The sequence below is a fragment of the Epinephelus lanceolatus genome, chromosome 1, assembly GCF_041903045.1.
Source record: "Epinephelus lanceolatus isolate andai-2023 chromosome 1, ASM4190304v1, whole genome shotgun sequence".
Lineage (NCBI taxonomy): Eukaryota > Metazoa > Chordata > Actinopteri > Perciformes > Serranidae > Epinephelus > Epinephelus lanceolatus.
Window position 1 is genome coordinate 6,536,985 of NC_135734.1, and position 12,226 is coordinate 6,549,210.

The 12,226-nt window shown below is 41.6% G+C and overlaps 1 protein-coding gene across 1 annotated transcript; it reads right to left on the minus strand.

The window, feature by feature from the left end:
• Positions 1–536: 536 nt before the first annotated feature.
• Positions 537–11,961, minus strand: LOC117257043 (serine/threonine-protein kinase 35-like). Its single transcript, XM_033626894.2, has 3 exons — positions 11,316–11,961; positions 8,532–9,273; positions 537–3,665 (listed from the first exon to the last, which is right to left on the minus strand). Exons 1-2 carry the CDS (start codon positions 11,806–11,808, stop codon positions 8,555–8,557), a joined length of 1,212 nt encoding a protein of 403 aa, XP_033482785.1. The 5' UTR covers positions 11,809–11,961; the 3' UTR covers positions 537–3,665; positions 8,532–8,554.
• Positions 11,962–12,226: the final 265 nt, after the last annotated feature.

The following is a 12,226-nucleotide window of genomic DNA, read 5'->3' on the forward strand; positions in this document are numbered from 1 at the left end:
CCCCGGGTCAGGGCCACACACTGGGCCCAGTTTTAAAAACAACATAGAGTATTAAATATCAGGCAAAACATTAAAAATATACAAGATATTTAGTTTTTAAGGAGCAAAAAGCAAAAACCAGTATCATAGGAGTAAGATATGTACAAAAGTTACTGAAATCAACTAAAATAGTGGAAAAATGCATGTTGTTATATTGTAGGCCTATATATGACAATGAGAAGTAGTATTGCACGATACTGATTTTGAGAAAATATTGTACTACATTGACATTCATGATCTACTTGCCTCTTCAAGTACTAAGGCAGCATTAAATTAAGTTCTACTCAACAAGCATCACTTGTCATGCTGAGTGTGAAGAAGCCTGTTGTCAGCTAATCCTATTTGCCCGATCATGTGGGTACAGGGAAGGGTGAGATAGGCGCACCCTGCTAACTGTCATGGATGCTCACGATATCCTCAGCCTTTATTGAATGCCTTCCCACGTCTCCCACACATTCCAGTCATTGTCATGCAAATGTAAAGAATTCACACAGATCTGAGGTATTTCCAACCTTTATTGAAACAGAGCCCTGATATGTACAAAGTCAGCAATAAAAAATGAACAGGTTTCATTCAAGCAAATGTCTTTAGTGTCATGTTTAACCAAGGACTGTGTTCTGTGGAGATAAAGGGTCAAGTCATCTGAGCACAACAGGGTCCAGTTGTATAGTACAGTTCCTGTCAGGATGAGAAGCAGAGGACTAACAACAAAATCAGCCAGGCCTGGACTGTTCCACAGTGTATCCAGGGAGGCTGAGTTGCATAGAAGACAGCTGCATGTAAAACGAGTGACCTATTAGTCAAATGCGGTGTTCCTGCACACATTTACAGGTACATTTCCAACAACACCAAAGGAAGACCTCCACACACACTGACAGGAACATTTTGAGGGGTTGCTTTAATCTCTTGATATTTAAAGTACATTCCTCTACAGTTAAATAAAAGCTGTTCCTCAGAAATCCAAACTGTGTGTGAGCTGGGATCTTTAGCTTAGCGCTACCATTGGCTCATCTCCAATTCAAGATTCTCATTTCTACCCTGCACAATCAAACACTCATACATTACTGAAATACAAGAGGGGAACTGAGACATGGGTTTCACAGAAGAAATTAACCAAAGTACATCATGGCCTATGCTGGGATAATGGTGTGTAAACATCTGTATCAATGTAAACCCATTTCTCACAATGCATCAGCACAAACAGAAAGAAACAGTCATGCAACTGACAAACCAATATGACACACTCACAATCAAAGGAAAACTGCACACACCCAACAAACACTGTGATGACATTAAATAAAAAGCTGTTGCCTTAAAATCTGCCAGGTTGTCTCAAACTGAGGAATGTCTTTGTTGGAAAAATCAAACTATGGCTCAGAGAACAAAATGTGAAAAGGTGCAGAAACATGAGGTAGTACAGTTAGAAAGAAACAGGATTTTTTTTACGTCATTCAGTGTCCCAGTTTAGTTCAACATATTACAGACTTCAGACCTTTGGTTTCAGGGCAAAAACATCAGCGTGGCTCTCTGTACAAATGATCCAAAACCATTCTAAAGTCGATATTTTTCACACTCCACTTTCAATCACATGCAGGCACAATTACAAATCACAAAGGCCTGCTTTAGCAACACTTCCATCAAGTCTGTTTATCTCCTAACAGGAACCAGATCCTGTTCATCTTAGTTTAGAATAAACTGTATAAAATAACCCTGCAGCTTTTCTCCCTTAACACAAATGGCACCTGTTCAAACATTCAATCTTCAGTTCCCTTTAAAAACATGACGCTACTCAACAAGTAAATGGACCATAGATAAACTGGGGATAAAAACATAATACAAATAAAATCGTATTTCAAATGATCATATGGGAAATCCATTTTTTATACCTCATCCATAATTATACCCAAAATACTGAAGAAACTAAATTATCAAGACCATGTACCATGTTTGGAGTGCCACATCAAAGAAAAATATAGCAACTGATCTTGAGCCAAATTTTACCTGACTAGCAAATTCAAGGCACCGTAGGTATTAACAATGAGACTACAGTGGAAATCAGAGGAGCAACGTGTCCATGAGGTCACATTTCAGTGACTGGCGGTCAAATAACCGGATCTCAGCACTGGGTTTCTAGTCAAAGGCAATTAAGTGGGTTAAAATAATGAAAATGACAATGTAAAACATCTCCTGATATACTTTGGGACGCGTTTCTGCTTTTCTTTTCAACCCAGTTTAGCTTTCCCAAACCTATTAATAACAGATGTTTTCACGTTTTTGTAGCAAACTTTAAAAGTTAAACACTGACTTTATTATGTCCAAAGGGGGCAGAAAACAAATCAACTCCTTGACTACAATGCTGCTTAAATTTGACCTGGGATTTACTTTAAGGACTTCTGCATTCATGCGGACAAAAATTTGTGATGTGTTCATGAGAAACAACTAACTAAAAATACTTAGACACTGCGTCTTCAGTGAAACACAGCCTGCAGACTGTTTCACTGAAGATGCCTAACTGAGGACTAAATGGAGAGACGGTTTGCAACACCTAGGGTTAGGCGAAATGACAATTTTTACTGGGAGGCTTTAAAAAATTTGTTACAGATTCTATATTATAGTTCTTATTTAGCTAACTATCACTTAAAAAGCTTTGGATGCATCAGGTCATTGTGAGCAATGCTGTGAGTCAATGTGGATGACTACTTTATCACAGTACTGAATTCACAGGACATCTTTAAGTACTTAATTCACTGGATTAGCCAAAAGAGTGTCAATTCAATCTAAGAAAAAAATGACAGATATTGCAATATGAAATTACATATACCATGAGAGAATATTTTACAGACGTCACCCACTCCTACAAACAAATGACTCCTGTGTAGTGTTGTAGTATTCCATGTAAACCTACAGATCTGGAGAAACAAAAACCCAACAACAGAAAAAAGGGATGTGACGCTGTTTTCTGTCAGCACATACAGTTATCAAATCTCACTGGGGTGACACATGGTGATGTTGTTTACTAGTTGTAATCAACAGGAACACACCACCACAAGACAGGTATGCATGGGGAATACAATCCTAACTGTCAGCAAAGTAAAACATCTGACATACAACCAGACTTCACTGAAGTTTTAGACAAAATAACAGAAACTCCACCACATAAAGAGAGAGGTTTCCAGTATATGACGCCACAGTGTTTTCATTAAATATTTTCAAAATGCCTGACACATGGAGACCGCTGTGAACACATACAGAAACTAACGCTGCACCTTAGCTTAAATTTAGAGTCAATCGATGGTTCAGCAGTGTCACTATCATGTTTTCTGATGGCAATTTCCCCAGACCTCTATTCTTTAAAGGAGGCATGGCTATGTCAGTTTAATCAAGCTTCCCACTGAGCAGTAGATGTAATATTTCTTGGTTTATTATAATATTCATGGCAAGACAAACATTCTCTATCAGAATTGGCAGATGACGTCACTGTAAACAAGTCCATAGAAAAAAATCCCGTTTCAGCATCCAGACTTCAGGAGGAACGTGTTTCCTTTGCTTCTCCTTTATCTTCACAGTCTTCTGATTCAAACAGCGAGATCCTCACTCAGGTAGCAGCTCCCAGTACAAACACCAGTCTGCAGAGAACAGAAGAAATATAACAGTCATTTAAAGTATTAAACTGGAATTATCATCCTGCGATTGTATGCCTCCAGGAACCAGTCAAACTGCACTGACAGTTTACAACCATGTTTTTTTTTTCTTCAAAAAATGGATACTTCACACAGAAAAAATGTTTTGTGAGGTCACAGTGGCCTTGACTTCTGCCCACCAAATTCTAATCAGTTCATTCTTGAGTTCAAGTAGATGTTTGTGCCAAATTTGAGGAAACTCCCTCAAGGCCTTCTTGAGATATTGAGTTCACAAGAATGAGATAGATGCAAGGTCACAGTGACCTTTGACCACCAAATAATTAATCAGTTCATTATTGAATCCAAGTGGACATTTGTGCCAAAATTGAAGAGATTCCCTCTAGCTGTTCTTGAAATATCGCGTTCACAAGAATGAGACAGATGCAAGGTCATGGTGACCTTGACCTTTGACCCCTGACCACCAAAATCTAATCAGTTTATCTTTTAATCCAAGTCAACTTTTGTGCCACATTTGAAAAAGTTCCCCCAAGGCGTTCTTGCTGCCTGTGGCTTTGACTTCGACATAATGATGGGTAATGAGTTGGTTCTGGTACTGAGCTTCACGGTATGGGCAGGTGCGAGTTTTCAAAAATGGACCCAATGCAGGAATCTGTATCATTTTAGCACTGGTAGTGGATAAAAAACCCGACCTTATGCTTAGTCACTTGATAGCCCCTAACAGATATTGTTTTGCTTGCAGAACATCTGCAGCAGCTGTGTAATAAACAAACTGTGTTTTCCTTGCTTAGACAATGAATCCCCCGGGAGGATTTCACCCAGAGTGTGTGTTGTAGAAACAGCTGCAGAGACCTCTGTAACATTCTACCAACCTGGTTTCAAACAGAGTCCTCACACCCTCACTGTGCAGCAGTGAGGGTGTGAGGGCTGCAGCAGCCTATAAACACAAAGATCTGCTGAGTCACTGCAGCAATTCCATGCTGCTGCAGCATTTTGTCTCTGACTCTTTAACAGCACTGCCCACTGCACTGAGTGCCATGCACCCCTGTCTACCTGCCACTGGAAGAGTTAACTTTGGACCCTGGGGACAGACCTTCAGGAGGTTTCTACTAAGGTCACAGGCCTGCTGTCAATCAGTCTGACAGGACAGCTGACTCCTGGGCCACAAACACTTCAACAGCCTGAGAGGTCCCGCACACCACGCCACATCAACATAGTTAATATGTCTGACAGCATGTCAGTCTGTAAACCACTGTGTTGAGGATTATGATCAGCCATTGTGCAGCAGTGAGGAGCCAGAGCCTCTGGTGAATCCTGCAGCACAAACAGTCCTTTGTGAAATCTGACCTGCAGCAGCATGCGAGTGGGCTGGTGTGTTGGGAGATGTGCAGCCGCTTGGCTTGTCAGACACAGATTGTGTCCAACGATGCTGTCATAGATTTATTTCTCACGCACTCTGTTACATAACAGACTTCTAGAGGTTCAGGCAGGGATTTAGAGCTTTATCCTGCAGCCCATGGAGACAAAACATTTTAGTGGTCAGTGCTGACTTGTCAATTTTAGATAGCATAACAATTTGGCTGATAGATAGATAGACAGCTCCATCATCCAACAACACAGCCCACACTAAAACAAGTGTTTGATAAGACCACAAAGTGGACCCCATCTGACCCAAGATCAAAGAGCTGGACAGGTTGACTATGGAAATATTCAGCACTGATATCACCTTATGCAGTTGTGGGGGCTACTGATTTTAAAAGATTACTGGCCAAGGCAGGTCTCAGGAGCTCTGTGAAAAGTGTTAAGTGTTTTTCACACTCAGCTGAGTGCAATTCAAGTTTGAACAAGAATTAAGTAACTTCTCTCTATGGAAAATGCAGGAAACAGCATCTGACTGTTTGTCTGAATCTACTAAAGCCCTTGTTTTTTCATTTCATCAATAAGAACTGGAATAGAGTCCAAGTTGTGTTGTCTTTTATATCATCGTATAGCTTAGTTAGCTTACTTCAGTACTGGCTCCTCCATTACACATTCCTACAACAGTACAGCAATTTGCAGTGCGCATACATGCAGTGTAGGGAGGAGCGACCAAGTTTGAATGTTGTGTTCACAAACAGTTACCAACAATTCCTGCATAGTTTACTTTGAATACATTTTAACTATTGATGTACTGCCAGCAATGTTTGTCATTACAACTGGCTAAAGCAACAGTCAGCAGACTGACAGGCAGAAGGCAGAGCAGGTCAGCTGGGATGTTTACATCTTCCCCCACCCTGCTCACATAAAATGCACTCCTACCTATCCCCCTATGAGAGCAAGGCACATGATGTAAGAACAAACAAAAGCAAAGGGTATGGTACACTGTCTGTCACAAAACAAAGTAATTCTGGTAGCTCAGCTAGGGAACAGGCAGCTCATCATCATGTCAAATAACATGAACTACCTGTGTACGAAACAACAGGAGGAGCCAGTAATGCTCACTCAGCCTCTTAAAAACAGTCATCTGTGTGCTGATGGATGTGCAGCCCTCAGGCCAGGGGGCGGCTGGGGCTTTGCTTACATAAGACAGTAGGAGAGCACATACACTGAGGGCATTCAAGTTACTAAACGTGTTCTAGGCAAGGCACTAATATCAACCTCACCCTTTACCATTCACTTGCACACATAAATTCAATCCAGGGAATCTTTCATGTCTCAGCACGTCATGCTACAAATGTCATTTTCTGCAACTGACTGACAGCCATCAAAGTACAGGCCTGAACACACCAAATATTCCGATATGCACGAGGAGCATTTACTAGAGATGTACTGATACCACTTTTTCCTTCCCGATATGGATTCCGATCCCTGAACCTTAGGTATCTGCCGATATCGAGTACTGATCCAATACCAGCGCGTAAAATAAAAATGGATGGGATATGAATTGTTGTACGTCTCAACTCCTAAAACTCAATGTAAAATATTAAGAAATAAATACATAATAGTAGAATGAATGCTATAAAACTTTTTTTTATTATTATTATCCAGTGTTGACACAGATCAAGACACAGGTTAAAGTGCAGCCACACAATTTGGTAAAAATGACATTTTAAAGGCTACAGTAATGCTTTTTAAACTCCGCTCCGTTTCCATTTCGTTTGCTTGAAGCGTGTGTATGCGTAATGACGTGAGGCATTACATGGTATCGGATTGGTCATAGGCTGTACTCGCCAATACCCGATACGGCATTTTAGGCAGTGTCGGAGGCATTTCCGATACTGGTATCAGTACAACTCTACTAGGGCTGTCCCGAATACCATTTTTTAACATTCGGACCTGCGGCAGAATTTAGAACGGAGACAGACTCTGGGGTTTTTTCAGACCTAATTGTATTGCAGAGTTTTGCACAGCAGCGCGGGTCGACCCGTAACCCACGGGACCCGCAAATGGACCTGCGGGTCGGGCAGCAGTGATCGTCTGTTAAATCGGTCTGTAAATGATTTTTTGACATTATTATTATAATCTATTAATCTATAATCTATTATTGTCACGGCATCCGAAGGTACTGATGCATTGAGCAGGTGACAGTCCACGGCCATTCAAAACACACTTGTGTCACAACGCACTCCAAAAGAAACTTGTTGAAACTTTAAACAATAATTTATTGTACAAAATGGGGGAAACAAACATTGACAAAAACGGTTCCATAATTCATATTAAATTCAAAAGATAACGAAAGAAACAGCTACAAGTTAGAGGGAATAGTGATAAAGTGGTAAAACTTGGCATTGATCCACAGCCTCAGACGGATGCGCTCAAGTGTGCCGTGCGCACAAGCTCAGTTGGTAGGCTATACTATATTTTCACATTTTTAACGATGCAATTTAAAAGTTTTGATTTTTATTGATAACCTACATTTATCAACAACAAAAAGACTATATTTAGCACCAAAAAAAAAAACTCTACACTGTTCTCAGTACAAGTTAGGCTAATAGGAACTGGCTATTAACATATCAGTGCTAATATACATGCTCTAGGACATGCACAGAAATTTTCTTAATTTGACATAGTTTGGGATTTTTGCCTGCATTTCCACAGGTTTTCAACACACCACAAATATCTGTACTGGTTACTGTACTGAATGCAAGAATCACGTTGATAATACACAGAGTCTTAATGGTGTCAAAAACGAATAAGCTATAATTTAACAGGTTCATGGAAGTTTGTTTCATTAGATTGTCAAGTTCTGACTGACTTCGACTGAGGAACGCGTCTGAAGTGATACAAAGTTTGATGCATTCACGTCACACAAAGACACTCGGATTGTTGCCTGCAGGAACCATGAATTGGCTTAAATGTCAGTGACATAAAATGAAATGTGCTTCCTTAACAGAGACACTTGTTTGGGGCAGGCAATGACCAGTGTCCAGTTCAAGTCATGAAGAGAATCACAGAACCAGGTTAAATATTATGTGCTGACCCATTCGGGTTAACCACAGATGCAGGTTTGACCCACTTCACTATGCTTGTCTAAAGAAGTAAGACAGAGCTGACATTTTATTGGCCAAAGCTTGAAACACTGTGCATTGCACATAGACAGTATGTTAAGGAAATAACTCCAGAAAAAAAAAATCTCTTAACGTGGGAATAGCAGCATGATGATGTATTCACATGTGACATGTCACCTGGAACTTAACAGCCCTACAGGTGATCCAAAGGTATATTACATGTGAGAAGGAAATGTCTTTCAGCTCTATATACAAATATTTCCACAATAAACCGGATGTGCAATGATTCATAAACAACACAGCAGACAGCGCATTAAAAACTGAAACAAGTCATGGGGTAATTATTAGAAGTTAAAAGCACGAGTACCTGTAAAACAATCTGGTTGAGGGTCATGAAGCACACATGACCTGGTCCACTCTGGCCTGTAGCTCAAAAGCATCTGGCCGGTCCTGAGGGTTGACGGCGAGCATGTCCTGCAGCAGCTTCCTGACTCCATCGGACATGCATGACCTGCGTTTCTGTGGGATGTTCAGTACCATCTTTGGATTCTCTAGCAGTGCCTCACCCACTGGCACAATGTCCACTCCTTGTCTCACATATGTACCCAGGAGCTCCCGTTTAGACTCAGCGTCGATGAAGGTAATTCTCTCCAACATGGCCCACATGATGATGCCAAGGGCAAATATGTCAGCCTTGGCTGTGTAGTGGCCCTCCCACACCTCGGGAGCCATATAGAAGTCCGAGCCACATGCAGATGACAACCAATACTTGTTTACATTAACATTTTTGTTCTTGTCTTCACCTTCTTTGCCCTCACTGGTGTGTCCTAAACCAGCGCACACTTTACTCAGGCCAAAGTCGGCCACCTTGAGAACTGGAGATCCTGACTTTTCAGAGATGAGGATGTTGTCAGGTTTGAGGTCTCTGTGGACAATGTTGTTTTCATGCAGGAAAGCAACAGCGCTGGTCAGCTGGAGCATGAAGCTGTTGTTGGTTTGTGGGTTAGGCCGCCTAGACAGGATGAAGTGGTTGAGGTCGCCACCTTCACAGAACTCCATGACAAACCAGAGGTAACAAGGCTCCTCTGGAGGTCCGAGCACTCTCTCACCTGCAGTGGATAGACATCAGTCATTCACACAGTCAATACATTTACATGAACAGTTAAGTGGAATTACGGTTATAGCTCGACTAGGCCAGTTAATTGGACTACTGTGTTTGTCTCAGTATACAGGTACGGGAGGGGAATCGATTTATTGACCGAGGTATGTCCGACTCCGCTAGTATAGGTGTCGAAATGCCCCCTTTCAGCTTGTGAGTACTGGATCTTTTTCCAGTTTACCTATTACGTCAGAGACCAAACAATCGACTAAAAAGTTTGCTACGGTAAGCTAGAGGTAAACTGGTACCATGGTGGACAACTTTACAGCTTTGTACATTTCATTCCTCCAAAAATGCACTGCTCTGGGTGTAGATTTTAATGGCTTCTTCTTCTGTTACACAGTTGATGCTATTCGATTTCGGGGTCAAAGCCCTGGGCATAAACTGTGGAGCATGCAGAGTGCCGAGGCCAGTTAGGGTCCGATTGACAGCATACATGAACGAGTAATTCGACTCCCAATCGCATTATCTGGGTGTGTTAGTTTGACTTTAAGACATTCAATTTACAGCTACACATGTAAGGAAAAAGATCTATTTTCCTAAGACCAATAATGGTCAATCATTTTTACTTAGATAATACATCAGGGCACCAACTATGGATATGGGTTACTGATTTATTTTGGTAGTTATTTCATGCAACTGTATGTGAATAAATGGTATTATTTGATACAAGGCTGAAATGTTTACAATTTTCCAACTGTCAGTGAATGTGCGCTCTAACTAGATGTATACACTCTAATCTTCTGGGATGTGTGCTGTCTTTCTTTGTAAGGGTGTTTCCTAAAGAGGTTTTGTGTGGGTGTTTTTTATTTTAATCGACACACTGAGATTTTGCGGAACCAGTTCACAGCATCTCTAACATGCTTTGGCATGCATTTTAAATTTGCATGCAAGAACAACCAGCCAGACTGACTGTAAGAGTTAAAAAAAGCATATACCATTCAAGCACTCTCTGCTTCTGATGTTAAAACAACTCCATACGTGTCATTAATTGAGATGCATGTTTCAAATACCTGTGAAGAGATAAAGTGCCAGTACAACAAAGTCGTTTTAACTGCTCTAAGCTAGACACTCATTGGTGGTTTGGAGAGACAGTTAAGATAAATCATAATGTCTTTCTCAACACCATAAAGTGATCTGTCATAGAAACCAAAAAAAAAAGCACTAGATTAGCACAAGGGAAACTGTAAATGAAGGCAGGCTTTTATGAAAAACACAAAAACTTCTGGATGTGACAGATTTAGCTTGTCAGAGGAATGTGTTAAATTCCTTCTGTGGATACAGCCAACACAACAGACTCCATTTTAGTGAGCCTGAGCCTCGGGAGCTTCCTCACAAAATCTACCCATCCCCCAGCGAGTTCCTATCATCATGGCGACAACAACAATAACGCTTCGGATAAGAGGGCGAAACGACATATAACTATGTTTCGGTTTGACATTACATTAGATAAACAGGGTGGCCATCAAACTCATTGCTACAATATAACCGCTAGTTTCTGTAGTTTAGGGACTGTTTTGTTCGGCAGCAATTCAAACCAAAACGCAGCTCTCACTTAACTCAGTTCACACAGCTAATGTTGGAGAGCTAATCTGACCTCCACCAGGAAACCATATAAAAATCTTGCAAATCAACATTACGTTGGATACATCGAATACCCACCAAACCCATGACTTTAACATAGCTGGTGCCCGAAGTATTAAAGGTTGCTTTTCGGCACTGATTTAAAACCGAAGCTGCCCTTACTCAACTCAGTTTACACGTCTAATGTTGAAGAGCTAGCCTCACCTTTTAGTAAGGTCTCAACCAGGAAGCTATATAAAAATAACGTGCTCTTTAGCATTACGTTACATTAACTGATTGTCCACAATTGCTACAAAATAGCTGGTGTCTGTAGTATCAGGAGCTGTGTTTTATTCGGCGTTAATTCCAACCAAAAGCAGCACTTACTTAACTCGGTTCACAGAGCTAACGTTAGAGAGCTAGCCTCACCTTTCAGTGAAGTCTCCACCAAACACAAGTACTGTTTGGACCGTTTGTTCCCATGACTCATTTTCTGAGCCATGCCGTTCCTCTGGAGCACACACTCTTCCAGCTGCACCACATTTTCATGCCGTTTCTCCAGGCTGGCCAGCGCCCAGAACTCTTGCAGTGCGAGCTCCACGTTTTCCGGCGCGTCGCATCGCAGTTTCTTCACGGCAACTTTCGCCCCGGACCTCCGGGCCACTGCTTCGTACACCACGCCGTATGTTCCCCTTCCCACCTCACGCAGCAGGTTGTAGCGGGGAGCCATAACCCTTCGCTCCAAATGGTCTTGCTTGAAGAGGCCGATGTCCTCCTCCATGTCATGGCCTTCTTCCGTGTTTCCAACGCTCAGACACCGCAGTACATTGGACTCGTCAGCTCGTGCCCCAGTTTGTTGCTTGGAGCAGGCTCGCGCGCTTCTCGTGCGTCTCCGCCAGTTGTCACCACCGATTGTATCCATACGTCCCCGAGAATCCGTCACGATTCAGACATTAAATAGAAACATGCCCTCATATTGTAAACTACAGCTGTGTTCGTGTGGAGTAAATAGAAAATTGCTCGGCAGCATACACTAAAGACTACACAAGGAGGAGGGTAAATGGAGGGAAAGCTAAGGAAAGATCGATACAATATACAACACAATTTCCGGTTAAGACTTTCAGAATAAAACCTGTAATGCTGAGTGTCTTTCTCTGTATGTTACGCTGACCACACCGTGCTATTAATAAGCCTGCACGGCCATAACTTGTGAGTTTTATGCCTACAAAGTATGGATCAGAACTGACAGAAGATCAACATAATCAGTACAGTTTCAAAATGGACATTCAAGCGTACCAATTCAGTATCTGGCCAAATGTCTCCCCTTCTGTTCCTGAGAT